The sequence below is a fragment of the Verruconis gallopava genome, assembly GCF_000836295.1.
Source record: "Verruconis gallopava strain CBS 43764 unplaced genomic scaffold supercont1.61, whole genome shotgun sequence".
NCBI lineage: Eukaryota > Fungi > Ascomycota > Dothideomycetes > Venturiales > Sympoventuriaceae > Verruconis > Verruconis gallopava.
In genome coordinates this window covers 45,161-64,028 of record NW_015622197.1, presented here as the reverse complement: position 1 = coordinate 64,028, position 18,868 = coordinate 45,161, and the positions used below count along the sequence as shown (strand labels likewise).

The following is an 18,868-nucleotide window of genomic DNA, read 5'->3' as shown; positions in this document are numbered from 1 at the left end:
CGCTCAGATCCTCATTCTCAAGACAATGATCTATATTCCGCTTAAGTGTACGAATCGTCAATGGTGCCTTAAGCTCTACTGATGATGTTGTACCATCAGTCTTATCTGTAGCCTCGTCCTCAGCCTGACTATTGCTATCAGTAGTATAATCAACCTTAAGCTCAGCAATATCGCGCTGAATATTTGCCTCAAGAATTGCTGCATTTAGCGGATAAAGTCCTGTCTCTCGCCAGCCTTTCTATATCGTACGAGGCTTGAAAGTATGTGCTCGGATTGACTCAATCGCGGCTAGAAATTCGACCTTATTGAATGATGTACAGCCTGTACGCGTTACATGATCAACAGCTTAAGCATACCAGTGCTTATACGGCTGAAAGCAGCCAACGTCCGATGGTTGAAGAAAATACGAGGTACGTGGAGGGAGCCGGTATGCAATTACTTTATGATCCTCGAGGTGCTCAAGGAACTCTTGCGTACAGTGAGAATCGAAGCCATCAAACAGTAAAAGTCGGTATACACCTTGTAGATGCTTTTGGGTCTTTCGTACGAAGTGTTTTGCTCACTCAAGACTGAGCTTGTCATTTGTATAGCCACTGCTGCTATTAGCAACAAGATAGCCATCAGGTAGATCAGTAAAGTAGCGATCAAGTAGGACAGTCCCCTCGATAATTACCATGGGCTCAATCACTCTACCAGTGGCATTGACGCACTCAGTCATTGTGAGGCTCTTACGATTATCTGGCGTAGCCAGAATACGGCGATGAGGCTCAAATGTGACCACCCAATGATCCTTTCCAATTTCAATACGAAAGCCTGCTTCATTGAAGTTCCAGATATCAGCTGCTGCAATGCCATATAGCTCAATAAGCTTGATTAAGCCATTAAACCACTCAAAATAGCCACATTATCATGTGCGACAGCGCGATTGAGCTCAAGGGATCGTTGGCGACGAAGATATAGCTCAGGGTTACGCTTAAGCCAGCGTTTTGCCTATTGTATGGTGGTTAAAGGTGGGCTATCAGCACCCTCATGGCCTTGTTGAAGTAGGTAATTTGCACAAGATACAATCATTGGTAATCGTACAGAAACTCCTAACTGATCAAGCCGAGCAACATAGTTATAAAGCGCTTGATCTTGCACATCTGTGAGCTTATGTGCCAGATGGGCGCTCAGAAAGCTTTGCTCGACCGTTTGAACGTGCGAGGAGGCGCTGATAAGGCACGTTATGCTCACGCGCAAGTTTGCTGAAATTAGGCTTTTCAATATCAGTAATAGAGGTAAGAATCTGCTCAGTCTGTTAATCAATTGAGAGCGCTTATTGAGGCATTGTTGCGGTTGTACGACGCGTAAATGCACAGGTATGCGGTAAAAATTATTGTATTGATGGCATTATCGTGTTGAGGGTCGGCACTCGCCGCAGTCATCAGAGAAGCCTTGGCACGGATACCTAGCGCTCTCTGTTTTCTTTGGATAGATGATTCAGCAAGCTCCCAGCTAACACTGCGAGACAGGGACCTTCTCGTGCATTCCTGCCACAACTCCAAATGAGGGACTCGTAAATGTATTGAAGTAATGAATTATGCCATTCGAAAGTTTGAATCCGGATGCGAAGAAGTTCCTGAGGCACAAAGCTGTTAGCGTGGAGGAGATAGGGCTTCAAAAGGGAACCGACCGCGTAAGTGACTAGTGATTCCTATTCCAAACAATAATGCATGGATGTCTTCCAAATGGCGAGTCTGTTCAAACTGCCTATCATTGATAGCTCTTTTTCTTGTTCGACTCCAAGTAAGCATACCGCATTTTCATTAGGCAATTTGCAGCAAGAATACCGTGGCCCCCGACAATGCCAGCACAATCTGAATGTTCAACTCTTGGAAGATCATTGCAGCGAAAATAGAATGCTAAAAATTTTCGAACAGTTCAATAAGAATCAATATCAGCAAAACTATGAGCATATCCCGGGAATTCGAGAATGGCGGCTCAACCTCACCAGACTGTCACAGGTCTACAATCTGTTCTTAGTCGCCTATCTGGATAAATTATATGTATACGAACCAAGCCACCCAAATCAGGAATTACCTGAAAGACCCTCATTGATATTATCGCCACCAAGAACAACTTTTGCGCAGTACGGCTACCTCGACCAGGAATGTCCACACTCAATCAATCACCTGCTAGTCGACTTCTTCGGGGAGCAAGAGGTTGCTCTAATCGCATGCGACGATGGAGATGTTATAGGTTATTACGTAAACAAGATTCAAGCTGGCATTGACAGACGCCTTGATGCTTACAGTCTCAACACCATTTTTGGTGATGAGATCCACCCTTTTTTCATGCATAACGTACGAATGAGCGCATGGGGGTTGAGTGTACATTCTCAAGCCCGGAAGATCGCAGTAAGTTCTAACACCCACGAAGTCACTGTGATCTCGTTCGGCTTAGTGGAACCTGGGTCTGGAGACTTGTATCATAGCGAGGATCACAAGTTCGTGATGACTGGATACAATAACAATCTACCAACTGTCGCATTCTGCAACACCGAGGATGATCCTCAGGGTCGAATCTTGGTCAGTGGAGAGATCACAGGCCTGATATATCTGCACGAGTTGGGGACACGAGAAAAAAACGAGATTATGCAGATCGGTTTCTGTCTCAAGACAAGTCCTGGCAATCTTCGCTGCGACTGCACCGATCAAAGTGCATATCCGCACTCAATATGGTGTGTGGCGTTCATCGGTAGACACGCTTTCCGCAGGACTGCAGGTTACGCCCCATATAAACAGGGAAAACCAGATTTCGACAAGTACTGGAACGGATCATTAATGAAACATTGCGTCCCGAACTCCAACAGTAAGTGGCTATATATGATATCGTAACGTAAAGGCTTAGTATTCACATCCTTTCAATTTCCTTCAGCAGTTTCTAAGTATTTGCACGGGAATGGATTCTCATTTAGCACAGGTAAATATGAGCTCAAACACGTGCGCGGAAGCTTCGAGACAGAATTTTTGTCAAGCAGCAGCAGCAGCGACAACGATGGCGATGACATCGGTGACGATGGAAGTATTTACGACGATGAAGCACTATCGGATATCTTGTCGACACACTCAACCGACCACTTTCATTCATCTCTCAATACTATGATACATCCATGGCTGATAAACGAGCATTCGTCAAGAACTTCGAGGGAAATTTACCAGTAAGTTAGATACAATAGTGCTCTACTATTGACTGAAGCTCAAATTGCATTACTTTCTTATCTTGATAGCTTGCATACGTCATAGATCATATCCTTTCTATAAACCTCACACTAACTTTGTGCACAATTCACAGGTCGAGTAAAACATTTCACTTTTCTCGATGGCCAAGCTTGAGCCCGACTGAAGAAAGTGATAGAATTTGGGGAAATATTCCCTGCCCACTGCTCATAGCTTCGAAGACTGATATTAATCTTCTGCAACCAGAAGACGACGATGGTTTTGTTAGCCCGATCATCACACTTGAGGAACCATTGAATCAAAAATATGACTTGGGGAACCCTGTAGAAGCACGGCCATCATTTACACAAGCTTCTGTCAACCGGATGAGTCTATTTCACGTTATTGATGAATTGGGTGCACTCATTGTGGGCTCTCCAAATGGAAGGGTCGCCGTGTTTTCACTGCTTCGCACGTACGATTGGGAGGCACGGCCAAATGGGACGTACTTTATGCGACTTGACTGGATTCTCCCTTTTGCATGTCAAGAAGAGGATGGCACGCGACCAGAAAGAAAGCTCTTAGGTCTGGCTGCGAGTCCTTTGCAAGGTCAGTTAGGTCGAGTTCGGATGGAGATCCGAAGACGGTGGAGATTGATGCTATATTACGCTGACCATTCGATTCTGAGCTACGAGATCAGTCTTTCTGATTGAGAGATACGTAATTGACATTTAGCAATTAATTCGACAATGATCGCCTAAAGTGAGGCAGAGACTCTGTCGGAACATGTCCAGTTTAGAGTTAACCATGGTCTATGCTCCAACGGTGATATTGAATGTCTGAAAAGTTATGGCTGAGCGAGGCGTTGAGAATGACTGGCCAGTCTCATGAGAAATAGACTTTCGATTCCAGCAACGTCTGTGATGTTTGCTCTATTCCTAAATGATGGGTCATGATGAAGCCTTACTTAACCCTTTCTCCTTCTTTGGCCTTCGTTGGTGGCCTCATCTGTGCTTGTCTGCAGTGCTTCTGGCTTTGACCCAGCCATCCAGCCAGCAAGGTCGAAGTTCTGCATGGCTGCGGCAGGGTTCGCAGCAGTTCTTCTTTCTTTCTGCATGGCTTCGAACTCTGCTTTTGTCTCTTCATCCATGTTTTCCACCAGGTAAGGCATGCCAAGGAGGAGAGCGAGAGAAAAGAAGGCGATGAGAATCATTGGATTCGAAAGCAAGCTCATGATGGAGACTGCGGAAATAAATTAGCAGAGTTCTATAAGATGGAGCAACGTAAGCACGAACAACCTAGACGTTTTGCATAGTAGTCCTTCACTCCCAAAACATTCACGTAAACGTCTGTGTTTGCTGAGCTTCCCGCAACACTTGCATCGCTTTCTCCACGTATTTCGCCTTTGTTGTCCCATTCGTTGCCTTGAAATGTTTGCCAGCTCTTGATATAGTTCTTTCCATCTACGTCGGTGATGTCGATGCGTAGAGGTTCGAAGACAAACTCTCTGGAGTGTATCTCCAGCAGGTAGCTCCCAAATGGTACACTTCCGAATACGAACTTATTGTTACGATTTAGTACTGTTCGAAGAGAGGCTCCCGCTGCATGTAATGTTGCCGAGGTCGACGATGACAAGGTTGAAGCGGAGAAGGGGAAGGTTGGGTGTGAGATAGAGACAGCTATTTGTGCAGCGAGGGTGATAGGAAGCAAAAGAGTAACGAAAGCTAATGGATAATTTAAGGGAACCATGTTTGATGAAAATGTGCTGTTAAGTGAAGTGGCCGAGAATGCATTTCAGAAGAATGCGTGGCTTGTAGGGGTATTGTAGCATGATTGTGGCGTAGACAAAGAACCAGTTTCATTGCTTCACGGACACCTCACGCAGCTATATTCCTTGAATCTGAGCAGACATATTCGTCTGATCGGATTCACTCTTCAGTTCCCCCCGAAAGCGGATCTACATGTGAATTTTTCTGGAATCGATATAAGTTCGTCTACAAATTTGAAGCACGACCCACCTCTTTGGATACGTTCAGGGTCACATTACCACCTTTTATCCATCTTAGCAACAGTCATTGTCATCTCCAAAAGACTGATACTTTGTTCCTCAATTCAGGATCTATTGTTTCGAAAAGAAGAACATTTTGAGGACTCATGATGGACAGTCGTGTTGATCTGGCTAGACTGAGGGAACAGACCATCAGCCCACATGTTGACGAGGAAGCCGTGACGGTAAACAGAAGAGCTCTTATTGACAAGATTCTTGCAAGATATTCCGGAGCTTGGACAACTTTGAGAGAATTGATACCGAATGCTGCTGATGCATCCGCTAAGAAGGTTACCATTAGGTTTGAGTCCTCGCCATCGACAAAGGTTCCTTTTCCTGGCGGCAATGGTATTGATAATGCTGCATTGTTGAAGCACACCCTGCAGCAACACAGTATTTACAGAATATTGGTTTCGAATGATGGCCAGTCTTTCTCTGACAGTGACTGGATGCGGCTGAAGCGCATCGCTGAAGGAAACCCTGACGAAACGAAGATAGGCGCTTTTGGCGTGGGCTTCTACTCTGTGTTTGCAGATTGTGAAGAGCCTTTAATTCTATCCGGCCGAAAGACCATGGCATTTCTGTGGAAGGGAAACAGCCTATACACGAAAGCCAGTACCATTACAGCCGACTGTGCCGATTCTGAAATCACATTCCTGTTACATTACCGCAACGCGACATCACCTATTCCGGATCTGCTATCTTTATGTAAATTTCTCTGCTTAAGTCTCATTTTTGTTGCTTTGGAGTCAATTGAATTATGTCTTGACAAATGGAATATCATTTCGCTCACAAAAAGAGTGCTCCAGGCGCCAACATATCTATTTCAAAGAATATCAATACCAAGACTAAGGAGGGTTTGATGAAGATCGTAGCAGTTGCACACCAAAATACGCAAATCAACACTAAATGGCTCAACGCGATTGATTGGTCACCTGCCAAACAAGGCCAGATTGCCGAAGAGTTGATTGATATGGTACCATAACTTAGGAGCCTGTTTTCACGTTTTAGACCGAGAAACTCAAGCGCAATCGCAGCGACACAAAAACCGGCGAAGGAATTAGAGATGGAAAAGCACGTGTAAATCGCCGAAAGTGTTACCTCGTCTTCTGAGGCCACGGTCTTTTTGAGGATAAGCACCGTCAATATTCAGACGTACGTTTCAGCATCTTTTGCAGCAGAACTTGAGAGAGCAACGAAGAAACCACCGCCGAAGCATAGTTGCATCGCCATCCTAACATTGCCACACGACAAGGCTTGTGCCTCGATCTCAATTTACTCAGGAGTAACTGCCCACAAAGCGACGGAACTCTTTTCATCTGTGCTACCGAATGAACATGGACGAATTTTCATTGGCTTTCCGACTCCACAGACTACTGGTATTCGTTGTCATATATCAGCGCCGGGCGTCATCCCTGCCGTAGAGCGTGAAAGCATAGACTTGAATGCTCGCTACGTAAAAACGTGGAATATTGAGATGCTGCGCGCGGCGGGTATCGCTTGCCGTATTGCGTATACCAAGGAGATAGAAGAGTTGAAATCTCGACTCAAAATCTCGATGCAATCTGAAAGTCGTGCTACAATTTCCGCAACCGATATCGAATCGGTCGCGCCGCAGGTGACCCACGTATTTAAACAGCTCACAGCAACCGAGTCCACGCCTTCTTCAAGTGTTGGTCAGCTGATTGGGGAGGCATTCTGGGATTGCTCTACGACGGCTTCAGTGGACATATTGTCAACGAAGGGCATTCTGCCTAGTCATCAAGTGCGAGTTGTATCGGAGCCTCTCAGATTTGTTGAGAATGTTCCACTCGTACCCGCATCAATTGTCGCTGACGCTGAAGATTTTATCAGACAACTATTTGAACGTGGAATGGTGTCGGACATGACTGTGAAGGACATTCAGAAGGAATTGGAAAGCAGATCACTGACTGAGATACAGCTGATAGCTTTTTTGAGATGGTGTTCTGGGCAGCTTAATAGCAACCAGTTGGATACCTCAACCATTCGCAGCTTGCTTGAATCGGCTATCGCAACTATTGGAGCTCAAGATAGTGGCAAGGTTGTCGCGCTTTCTCAGATCAAAACGTTCTCAATGGGAGCAAAAATCACTACTAATATGCCCCTTCCGGATCATACTATCTCAATGAAGCTCACTAAGGGCATGAAGCGATGGCAGCTAGAACAGTTTGGATGGGAAGAGCTTCAAATTGTTCCGTGGTCACGTTTCATTATCGACGGGGCAGACCGAAAGCATCTTTCACCCGATCAGTCTATCCTTGTTTCTCCCGTATTCGCGCAACAGTACTTCATCATAATATCAAAGGCCTGGGACTCATTGAACGCAAGTTCGAAGCAAGCACTGATCAATCTTCTTAGATCCCATGCGGTCATGCCGACAAAATTGGGGATGCGCAAACCAGCTGATGCGTATTTTCCATCTGTCAAATTGTTTGATGACCTCGCCACAATAGATTTGCCGACAGGAGTGAAGGAAAAAGTAATGACTGCGCTCGGTGTACGCAAGACGATCGAACTCAATGTCGTCTTTGATCTTTTGATGAGCCAGTCACCTAAGAGTGAACAGAAATGGAGTTTTGCAGATCAAATCCGATACCTAGTCTCAGTGCGCGATGATATACCAAAGGAAGATATTGAAAAGCTTAAAATCGCAACAATTTGCCCAGTAGGAGAAGCTGGTGGCGAGCTTTTGAAACCGGGGCGTTTATGTAAAGTCTCTGAGCTATTTGAGCCAAAGGACATACTCAGAACGCTGACATTGCCTGTTCTATATTGGCCCAGTATTTGGCGTCCTGAAGGTCCTGAGGGGCGTTTCTTGAGTAATTGGGGTCTGAGCACGTATCCGGACGTTCTCATCTTGGTGGGGAAGATACTCGAGGCTGCTTCCAGTATTTCGTGGACTTTCATCACGCAAACAGGTATGGTCGATTTGATATTCGAAAAATTGCGAACACTCCAATTCTTCGCGTGGAAGGGAAACATTTCCCCCTTCTTTATGCTCCAAATAACTGTTACTGGAATGAGAGAGCTTCAGAGATGGATTTTGCGATATTAGCGGCTGATTTGCGACCGCACGCTCTCAAATTTGGCGTCGCACGAGACCCATCTATTCAGCAATGCGCTACTCGACTTACTAATGCACCACCAAAGTCAGTCCGCGAAGCAATAATAGTTTTTGGATATCTTTCTGGCCGTTTAGGTGAAATAAATGCACAGCTAGCAGAAGCGATCGGTAATTCAAAAATTGTACCAATATTCAAACGGCTAGGTGAGAAGCAGACAGTTCGTTACGCTAAACCAAAGGTGGTGTTCTTGGGTGATCCGCAAACTTATGGAGATGTTCTTGATTTTGTTGATTTTGGTCTAGAAGCGAACTCCTTTTTGTTGAAGGTTGGGTCCAAAAGCAAGCCAGGCAGTCTCGAGTTGGCACATATGGTCATCGATAATCCGTCCAAAAATTTGGGTGTACTCGATAAAACAAGATATCTCGATCTGTTGAGGAAGCTTGCTGGTATCCTGACAACGCTTAAATCAGAAAAGGCTCTATGGCGTGATATGACGCACTCTGCCTTTCTGCTCGGCTACACCGAAGAGCTGGACGATTCGCGCAAATCAACAAAGCGTTCCAGGGATGACGATGACTTCGCTGCTGATGATGACATCACTTTCATCCGTAATTACAGCTTGCAGCGACCTGAAAATCTTGTCGTGGTAGATTCCTCCTTTGAGTATGCTATATTTCGAGAGCATCTTTGCTTTGCACCAGAGGACATGGCACTTGAGCAGTTCTACGCCGCTTTAGGAGCACCGATGCTGTCCTCGTTGGTTGAAAATGACGATCGTATTGGCAATATCCCTCCCGATCAAAATCTAGCCCGAAAATTTAGGGGCCTCGTCATTGAGCGAACTCGAATTTTTCTCCATGAGTATTCTGGGGAGTTGCGACTTGAGGCCAAGTGGCTAGAAAAGAGCTTGTCTGTTGTTATGGTCGATCGTATAGAGAGAAGAATTTCTCTGCAAGGCTATGAAATTAGCCCTCACCGCGAAAAGCGAACGGCAGCAATAAGTGACTATGGCAGAAAGGGGGTCACCCTTTTCATCATGCAGACTCCTGATTTCTATGAGGTCAGCACATAAATTGCACGAACACTTCTCGCGCGGCCTCGACACAATGACTCATCGCACTAGAGTCTGTAATGAGCTCTGATCTGCGTAGACTTCGGGCTAAAGGTTACAATGTAGATCGTATTTTGGCCCGCAAGGAGTATGAGAGTCGCATAGCCAGGGAAAAGCAAGCTGTTAAAACAAGAATCCGTGTTGAGGAACAGCAAAAGCCGGAAAAGGAAATGAAAGATTGTCCAAGCAAAGTCAGAATAGCGAATATCCAACAAAAGAGGAGTCCTTCACGTCAAGAGAGGACAGATCGTGTAATGGAGCCTTCGAGGCTCTTATGCCTCATGTGCCAGGCACATTTGGGAGCCCAGAAGACGACTTCCCTGGGGATGCTGTGAAACAAGGCAAGAAAACGACAAGTATACTTTCCGCATTCCAGGATTCAATGCAGGGCTGGGGTCAAAAAATTCGTCGAGGTCGCAAACATGATAATCAAAGTTCGTCTGTATCTGGGGATTTTCATGATGATGGACTTGTATACCATAATGACCTGACTGTTGGCCCTAGTCATCACGTCAATCCCACCGAGAGCGAAAGGAGACTTCTACGCAACCTCTCAATAGCCATACAAGCTTGTCGCGCTCACAGTTCCAGTCGCATCTTCTCTCTCCCAGAACAGTCCACACTTGAGGAAGCAAAAGGAAATCACTCTGACAATAAGCCTGCTCAAGACATTGCGTACGCTTCCACGTCGGCAGGAGGCATCAGTTCTACCTCGTGACCACAGATTCCGGCGTAGATGCATTTTTGGGTTCGGAGTCTTCGAGCATCGACAATTTTTCGTACGTCCTTCTTGATTTGGGCAACATATTCAATCTTCCAGCATTAGCAATGCACATATTCTACGACGATGGCAGCGCCACCATAGCATTTAACTACAATGGAGCCCTATTTTTCAACTACTACTACTTCAAGAGTTTACACGCCAGCACGTTTGAAACAAGCAAGAGCACGAAGATGGATGTGTTGGTATATTGGTGGATCACCATGTACCACGAGTTGGCTCACAACCTGGTTGGAGAACATGGTGCCCAACACAGCTTCTATGCAGAGAGTTTTGCACAAGGCTATTTTGGGCGAGTTATGCAGAAGGCACTTCAGTATATGTAGTCTTGTAGGCTTTTAGCGGAAGATGCTCTTGTAGAGTTTCTGTGACAGAGAAGGGAATCCGTTCGATGAGTCTTAAGTGCTTCAAGGCGTGAATTCTAAGATGCAGAGGTACATTAGCGAAGCGAAGATTGCTTGGTTCAAGCACTTAGCTAGTCTTCAGCAGCATTGTTTTCTGATATATGTCCTCTATGTCATATGAGTTATCATTCCATACGCTCACATATTTTCCTAGTAATCTGCTAGTCCCATGCATCAACTAATTGAAAGCTTGCTTATTGCTGAAATTGTCTAGTAATTTAGTCGAAGTCGCAGATTCAGTCAAAAGCAAGTGCCCAAGGTATAATTACAATAACTTTAAAGAAATAATTGACACAATAATAAAGGACATAAAATAGCGGGTGTCACAGGTTCCCCAACGACACATGATATGCACCATTGTTACCTTAGTAGAACCAAGGTTGGTCAATATCCGCCAAGAAGTCAGATGGATCCCGGCCCACGAAGGGATTAAAGGAAGCGAGGAAGCTGACCTAGCCGCAAAGGAGGTCACCGGGTGGAGAGAAGAAGACTGTGCAAGACGCGACAAAGCAAACCAGCCACCAAAGCTATTCGCTCTTAAGGCCACACTGAAGATATGGACAGGAAAGAGAGCAAACAAGATGTGGCAGACCGAGTAGGCGCAAGAAAGTAAGGGACGGGGTGATATACCGCTATAACCCAACGCTCTCCAAGCACACTCTAAAGCTACAAAGGGGCCTAAGTAAAACAGAGAGCGCGCTTCTAACACAGATGAGGACAGAGAAGATCGGCCTACGCCACATCCTAACCAGCCGAAGAGTACCTGGATATCATGACACGACCTGCGAATGCCGCCAGGGTCCACAAACCATTATGCATGTTCTGCTGCGGTACAAGACGCTCCAGGAGGAAAGGAACCGATTCTCCAAATGGCAACCGGGGAGGAGCAATCTCAGGATAATCCAGAATAAGCGTACTCTAGCAATCAAGGTCATCAATCTTATGGAACTCGCCTTTAGGGCAGATGGTGAACAGAAAGATATGATAAACAATGCGGAGTATTAAGGGGATTTAGGTATACAAGATATATTATAGAGAGCGCATGTAAGGGATTGGTGATAGAAGTGTGAGATAGTTTTATTCAAGAATATCCGCTAGCTCCTGAGAGTCTCTCCTCTGAGCCTCCTTAAATGCATGTGTGCGAAGTAGTCACGTGCGTCTCACCGCCGCACAGGCTGCGTACTTGAACTTGAACTTGATTTCCTAACTCGGTTTTGGCCGCTCTTAGTCAGCAGCTATGCCCGATGTCAATGTCTGTGCGGAAGATCACGGGAACGATGAATGGTGCATAAGTGAGATCGTAAACGTGCTTGGTTCATTCTATGCTGTCTTGACTGATTGATTGTCTGGTTGTTCTCCTGTCCCCTACCCCTGGCTCTCCTCTCTTATCTAACTTAGCCAGCGTTTGCTTATGTCACGTGATACTTAGTATGTGCTTAGACTGACAAAAACGGAGAAGGAAATCAAGTTCAAGTTCAAGCCCTCAGGCATTAAAATCTTTTAATAAGGATATTATCGTATAATTATAAAGTATTAATTAAATAACTATATAAGCTGAAATCTAACGTCTAATACATGTACGAGCAGTATGTTTAAGCGATTCACATAAGCTGCATCGTGATGGAGCACGCGTTTTTGCCCCCGGATCTACCGTACGACCAGTACCTTGCTGTGCTTCAACTTAGATCTGCTCCTCTAGCTGACGTTTGTACACTCTGTTTTGACCCTCATCTACAGTTAAGGTATTGCCAGTTTGAATCCTCGTACGACGCACTGCTCGCTTGCGATTTTGACGTGCGTTTTTAACACGTAATGCGGTTTTCTCAACTTATAGTATAGCCCGTTCATGTACAACAGTCTTAAAGCCTTTCAACAACTATTGAAAGGCAGAATCAGAGGGTGAATAAGTAGTATTCGTACGGCGCCGATGCTACTCTTGAATATACTGTGCTTAACGCTTCACCTCCTTCATCGTACGAGGCGTTTTTGACTCCCATACTGACTCCTTTGTAGGAACAGGGCTGGGTATTCGTATGAACGGATTGAGGGTTGAAAGGACGCGATCTGGGTTGTACGGTACGAGGCCAGTAGCAGCAAATCCACTCCGGATATTCTTCTCAGTAATTGCTTGTACGTGAGCTGGGTAGTATAGCTGTAGGAACTCCTCTTTATCAATATGGTTGATGCCAAGCCTCATCTTACCTTCCACTTGCTTGCTGTACGACGCCTTTAACAGGCTGAAACAGCCTACATCCAATGGCTGAAGGATATGAGAGGAATGGGCAGGCATACAGGCTGTAATAATCTGGTTCTGCCTGCAAAACTCCTCAAATTGAGCTGAATGATGACTCCCGTGCCTATCTAGTATGAGTAAGCGGTATTGGCCTTTCGTATGACTCTGTATATGCTTTTGGAAGTGCTGGATCTACTCAAAGCCGATCTCATCGTCCGTCCACCCTTTCTCACTAATAGAGATTGCCCAATCGGACGGTAGATTGCCCTCTGTATACCAAGTGCCTTGGTGGATCTTTGCCGCGAAGATAATGTGGCCTAGAATTGACCAACCCTGCGAATTAATACCGTGTACGACAGTAACCCCTTCTCGATTACCTGGCTGTTTTGTCTTCGGACGACCCTTCCTCTCAACTCTTGTAACTACTATTGAAGTTGAGATAACCCCCATTTGGAAGCCAGTCTCGTTAAAGTTGTAGATATCCTCCTCAAGTATACTGTATTTCGCGGTCAGGTTTCGTACGAGGCTGAGCCAGCCTTGAATGAGCACTGGATCCTCACATTGCGCGCGCTGGTAATCGTACTTTCAATTATACATCGTACGAAGCGATTCGTGTCAATTAACAAAGTTGGTGACCCAATTCTTGGCAACTGTTTCTGGGGGTGACGCGTCGCGGTTCGCGAGGAGGATATTCGCGATTTCTCGTACGATAGCTGTCCCTAGAGGAAATCCTTGGTCATCGAGATCAAGGATGCGTTGAAGAAGGACCTCTTCCTCAATAGGAGTCAGTTTTTGAGTCGTACGATGTGAATCGTGTCGAGATAGTATACCACGATGTCGTCGAATCAAGGTATCTTTAGGAACATCATACGCACGCGCTGCAGCTCGTAAACTTTGAAATTGACCTTATAAAAATGCCTGAAGAGCTAAAGAAATACGACCCTCTTTTTCTATATTATATAAGGGTTGCATTGTTATGAAAAAAATTAATAAGTACAAGAATATATAATGCGTCTATAGGGTGCCTCAGTAGCTTGGGTGTGGTACTAGCTTGTGAATCACGTTAGGAAATCAAGTTCAAGTTCAAGATCAATCAATGAAGACCAGCTGTCCCAGTTATCCTCCCGTCTTTCTATCAACCATTATTATCAATTTTACTGATATCGGTTGTACTGCTAGTAAAGCTGTGTTGTCTAGGCTCTGAGAGGCAATGCCTCGTATTTTGCCCTCCTCATACCTACAGTCTTCCCCAACGCAACGACCTTGTCTACGCGTTCTCGATCCTGACATGCCCAAGAATCCGCGTCTGTTCCATAAATCTGATGGCTTTGGTGGCTAGCTTGCGCGTGTTCAGGATTACGCGCAGGTTATTCCCTCCTGGATATCGGCCAACTTCCTGTCTTTGGAGGTCTCTTCGGTTCCGGCAGTCCAGCAGGATATGTGCGACGGTCTGCCTCCTACTTCTGCAGTCGCACCTCGCATCCGAGTAACCTGGCAGGCATCGACTAGAGAGGACGTCTCTGACGAATCTTTTCTGTCCTCATCAGGACGAGTATTGCGCTTTCGCGTTTGCTTCATTCCTCATGTAGCCGAAGTACTCTCTTCATTGGCGTGGGAGTGTGCGTGTGGCGCTTCCCTTTGTCTCCGCAGCCCAGCTTGACGCCCTCTGCCTATTCACTACCTTCTTTGTCCAGGTCTTGAGTGTTGTCTTTAGTGCATACAGCTCCGGTGGTGTTTCCGCTTTTGGCCCATTCTGGCCATCCTCTCGCCATCCTGTCGCCTCTTTAGCTGCTATATCCGCCGCCTCGTTTCCTTCTATTCCTTTATGAGCTGGTATCCACCGGATAGTGACTGGTGTCCCTTGGTCTTGCAGTTGTTTGATTCTGTGGATAATCTGCTTAACGTTGTATGCTCCGGACCTCCCTTCTGGTCTCACCAGCGAACATATTGCAGCTTGATTGTCTGTAAAAATGGTTACTTTCTTATGGTCACCTCCTGTTGCGACACTGTCCAAAGCCATGCTCAGTGCTAGGTTAATGCCCTGCAATTCTGCTGCATATACAGTGGATGTTTCGACTGTTCCCACATATGCCTGTCTTGTTTGGTGTTTGCTTGGCCACACCGCTGCGGCTCCGGTATGGCCATCAATGCAGCTTCCGTATGTGTAAATGCGTGTTACCCTGATCAGATACTGCCAAGTCGTGCAGGGAACGCGCTTCATCGTCGCTTGTCTCTCTATATATGCTTGGACCACTGCTCCACGGGGCCACATGAATGCTGGGATCTGTTCCCTGTTGCTGAGGCTTGTCGCGCCTTCCATTTCAACCTGCTCCAGTGTATCCTGCAGCGGGCTGGAATATGTTCCCTTCCGTGCAGGTACTGCTTCTGCATTCGTTCGCCTTGCAATCCTGAGTTCCGGCATATGTTGGCTGCAGAGGATGTGGCCTAAGGCCTCGGCATTGTGTTTCCAAATCTGCTGTTCGATTGGCAGCAGGTGTGTCTCCACATCTAGGGCAGACCTTGATGTGGCTCTGAAAGCTCCGCAGATGGCTCGCGCGCCTCGTGCCTGAATAGACCGGAGGGTGTTAAGCGTCTTTGCGGTGTATGGTTTTCCTTTCATTCCCACATTCAACCATAAGGAGCATGCGTACATCATCTGTGGGACTGCGACTCCCCGGTAGATCTTCCTTGCGTCCTGCAGGCTGATCCCCCATGTAGAGCTGCCTAGTGAGCTCAGCGCGTTGACAGTCGTATTGGCCTTCCTCCTAATCTCCTCTGTGTGCCTTCCAGTGCAGCTTGCTGTCCAGGACGACCCCCAGATACTTGCATGTAGCTTTTGGTGCAATGTCTCCCCAAGGCGTTTGGAGGGGTAGAGCCTTGTCGATCCTTGTGGTGGATCGCATGAAATTTGTGAGCTGGAACTTTTCGGGTGCGAACTTGGAGGCATGGCTCCGAGCCCACCGATCAGCCGCTGTCAGCGCCACCTCCAACTTTTTGCACGTCTCTTCTGTGGTATCTCCCCATGTCAGTATAGCTGCGTCATCTATGAAGCTAGTGGTCGCTGTGTCTTCGCCGTTGTCGCATTCTTCGATGAGATCCGAGTTATAGAGTACATAGAGGATCGGGGGTATTGGTGAGCCTTGGGGTATACCTGTCCCGACTGCATATTCGTCGGATTCATATCCGTCTATTACGATCCGCGTGTTTCTATCACAGAGGAAACTTGCGATCCATGCTACGATCCTCTTATCAACCCTCCTCTTTCTCAGGTTGTGGAGGAGCCTCTTATGGGACACATTATCGACTGCTCCTGACACGTCGAGGAGCAGGAGGCTTGCAACGTGGCCTTGGCCTGTGTTCCATGCCTTGTATATTCTTTGAATTACTGCATGTTCCGTCGAGCGTAGTTTCCTGCCGCCCATGTGCGTTTGTGGGATAACTTGGTATTCCTCCACCAGGTAGCTTAGCCTCCAGGCTATAACAGCATCCATGGTCTTACCTATGGTGTTTAATAATGCGATCGATCGATATGCCTTTCGTACTTTATAGTTGTCTTTACCTGGCTTGCGTAGAAAGACTGAGGTGGATTTGCGGAAGTGTTTTGGGTAGTACCCTAGATTCAAGCTTTGGTTCATGATGCGTGTGAGGTGAGGGGATAGCAGAGTCGACGCTGCCTGTAGTGTTATATTGGGTATACCGTCTGGGCCCGGGGCCTTGAGAGGCGATGCTGCTTTTATCGCATCTAGGACTTTCTCTGTTATCTCTGACATGGTGAAATCGTCCGGGTATTGCGCATCTTGTAGGTCCTCTAGATCTGCTCCTGGTGGTGCGGGGAAGAAGGTTTCTCGGAACAGTTCGGCCTTCTCCCGGGGTTCCGTGGCTGTCCATCTTGTGCCTGGCCTCTATATCGCTGGTGTCACGCTTGGTGCTTGGTTTTCTCTCATCCGTGCCCATTTGGCTAGCTTCCAAAGCGACTCGGTCGAGCTCGCTGCCTTCTCGACCTGGTCACGGTGTTGCCCGTCGTAGCGCTCTTCTGACTAGTCGGGTCTTTTTGTTCCTTGCCGCGCGGTACGCTTCCCAGGCCTCTTTCGTGTGGCGTTGGCTATATCTGCGGTGAAGCCGTTTCGTCTCTGCTATTGCACTGGCGCACTCCTCGTCCCAGCCAGCCTTCGCCTCAGGCGAGTATCGGGTTAGGGGCAGTACTTTTGCTATTGCGGTATTGATCGCTTCAACCACCGCAGTCGTATATATGTCGAGGGCGGCCTTCGTCCTGGGTCGCACCAGCTTTGGCAGTGTCTCTCTGAGTGCTTCCTGAAACTTTTCGGCATCCAGGCGCTTCCAGTTCCTTCGGGGCTTGGGCTCACGTTGGTGGACGCGGATATCGAGAGAGAATGATCTGAGTCGTGATCCATGTCTCTATTAACCTCGCTCCTGATCAGCCTGTCCGTTAGCCCCGGCGTCATCCAGCATAGGTCGATGGTTGACTTTCCCAGGCCCTCCTCGTATGTGATAGGGCCTGGCTTGAGTGTGTTTGACATGTTAAAGCCTTCCATAAGTTCTATCAGAGTCTCTGCTTCCCTATCCTCTTATCTAACCCTCGGTCCTCCCCACTCTCGGTGATGTAGGTTGAAGTCGCCGAGTGCCATTTGTTCTTCTGATTCCTGGCTGGCTAGCGCTGCTTGGAGCGTAGGTAGTGCACTTATGCGGCCCTCTGAGGCTTGGGTCGGGTTGTAGATATTATGTATACTAAGCTGTCTTAGTTGTTGATCGTTACTGCCGACCTTAATTTTCAGGGTGCACATATCCCTGGTATGTTGCTCGAACTGCCATATCGTGGGGTCGAGCCACTTGTTGATGTAGAAGCATAGCCTGACCATCCCTTCCTCCTCGCTTCCTGTTAGGTAGCACAGGTGAAAGATATTCTTAGCCGGGTGGTCTGTTGTTGACATAAAGGGGTTCTTCCATGGTTCTTGAATTACTAGTATGTCATACTACGCCACCCTTGGGTCTCGTAGCAAGGTCGCCATGACTGTCCTTCGATTTGCGTACGATGTACTGCAGTATGTTCAGTTGTTGTTGTTGTTCTGTCATAGATCAGCGCCGGTGTCGATATCCATTTGCATGCCACTACGCCTTAGTGTATTGGTCTCAAGTGCCTCCAGCGCTCTCCTGGAGGGTATCACTGCTCTTTGCGGCCGTTGGCTCGAAGTAGGAGGTTCGTTCTCCTTGTCCCCTGCTGGGCTGCTCTCTTCCGTCCTCTTCCTGGTGGAGAGCCTGATCGGTTCGCTCTTGATTTCAACTGCTGGGTCAGGTCTCTCGCTGACCTCGATCTCCTGAGTGGTTCTCGTGCTGGTCCCTGCTGGCTTAATTCGGCGCCCGATGCCGTCGTGGGATGGTACCGCGGCCTGGTCACATACGCTGCCTTGGCTCTGGCTAGCTCTTCCTTCCTATTTGGGCATTGCTGGCTCCATGCCTCGTGCGATCCATGGCAGACCGCGCACTTTCTCGTCACGTCCCGGTCCGCCTTCGTTGGACAATCCATAGAACTATGTTCCAGCGCGCAGTAGCCACATGTCTTTGCTGCCTTGCATTGGGTTCCCATGTGGCCACATTTTTGGCACTGGAAGCACTGCTTCAGGCGGCAATGTCTCTCCTATCGCTCGCTCTGGCACATCTCCCCTTGCCATACCAGACCCTCGTCGATGATCTTGTTTGCGTCTTCTGGTTTTATGAACTCGATGATGATGGAGGACATCGCCTTATTTGGCGGTTTTCTGGTTAGCCAGCCTATGTACTTGATGTCTGCTGTCTGGAGGGATGCTCTGTTGTCTTGTAGAATAGTATCCCTGACTTCCTCGAATTTCTCGGTGTCCGTCGTGCTTGTGCTTATGCCATGTACGACGACCCTGTACGTAGGGTTTCGCATCGACGTTCCGCTTCCAAGTCGGGGGACCCAGTCTTCCGTGAATTGGCGAAGCATCTACATGTCGTGGTTGTTTGTAGTCCTGA

At 47.2% G+C, this 18,868-nt stretch overlaps 4 protein-coding genes across 6 annotated transcripts; 3 read left to right on the top strand and 1 right to left on the bottom strand.

Annotated features, from left to right (window-relative positions):
- Window positions 1-1,492: 1,492 nt before the first annotated feature.
- PV09_09300 lies at window positions 1,493-4,167 on the top strand. Of its 3 annotated transcripts, XM_016363338.1 has the most exons (4): window positions 1,493-1,675; window positions 1,920-2,850; window positions 2,962-3,199; window positions 3,334-4,167. In XM_016363338.1, the coding sequence occupies exons 1-4, from the start codon at window positions 1,580-1,582 to the stop codon at window positions 3,908-3,910; spliced, it is 1,842 nt and encodes a 613-aa protein (XP_016208840.1). In that variant the 5' UTR covers window positions 1,493-1,579; the 3' UTR covers window positions 3,911-4,167. The 3 variants fall into 3 exon arrangements, with proteins under 3 accessions (XP_016208840.1, XP_016208841.1, XP_016208842.1); XM_016363339.1 differs by having other exon boundaries at window positions 1,920-3,199; XM_016363340.1 differs by having other exon boundaries at window positions 1,493-1,785; window positions 1,920-3,199.
- PV09_09299 (uncharacterized protein) lies at window positions 3,811-5,221 on the bottom strand. Its single transcript, XM_016363337.1, has 2 exons — window positions 4,493-5,221; window positions 3,811-4,439 (listed from the first exon to the last, which is right to left on the bottom strand). Exons 1-2 carry the CDS (start codon window positions 4,944-4,946, stop codon window positions 4,165-4,167), a joined length of 729 nt encoding a protein of 242 aa, XP_016208839.1. The 5' UTR covers window positions 4,947-5,221; the 3' UTR covers window positions 3,811-4,164.
- Window positions 5,222-5,354: 133 nt separating this feature from the next.
- Window positions 5,355-9,402, top strand: PV09_09298 (uncharacterized protein; the record flags this gene model as incomplete). The annotated part of the gene is made up of 4 exons (XM_016363336.1): window positions 5,355-5,952; window positions 6,054-6,220; window positions 6,500-8,183; window positions 8,300-9,402. 4 exons carry the CDS (start codon window positions 5,355-5,357, stop codon window positions 9,400-9,402), a joined length of 3,552 nt encoding a protein of 1,183 aa, XP_016208838.1.
- An 867-nt stretch (window positions 9,403-10,269) lies between these two features.
- PV09_09297 (uncharacterized protein) lies at window positions 10,270-10,548 on the top strand (the record flags this gene model as incomplete). The annotated part of the gene is made up of 1 exon (XM_016363335.1): window positions 10,270-10,548. One exon carries the CDS (start codon window positions 10,270-10,272, stop codon window positions 10,546-10,548), a length of 279 nt encoding a protein of 92 aa, XP_016208837.1.
- Between the last annotated feature and the right edge of the window lie 8,320 nt (window positions 10,549-18,868).

Coding starts and splice junctions, on each gene's coding strand:
- PV09_09299 (XM_016363337.1), bottom strand. CDS start 4,946: ATGGTTCCCTTAAATTATCCATTAGCTTTCGTTACTCTTTTGCTTCCT. Junction 4,440..4,492: donor CTATGCAAAACGTCTAGGTT/GTTCGTGCTTAC, acceptor TTATTTCCGCAG/TCTCCATCATGAGCTTGCTT.
- PV09_09300 (XM_016363338.1), top strand. CDS start 1,580: ATGCCATTCGAAAGTTTGAATCCGGATGCGAAGAAGTTCCTGAGGCAC. Junction 1,676..1,919: donor TTCAAAAGGGAACCGACCGC/GTAAGTGACTAG, acceptor ATTTTCGAACAG/TTCAATAAGAATCAATATCA. Junction 3,200..3,333: donor ACTTCGAGGGAAATTTACCA/GTAAGTTAGATA, acceptor CACAATTCACAG/GTCGAGTAAAACATTTCACT.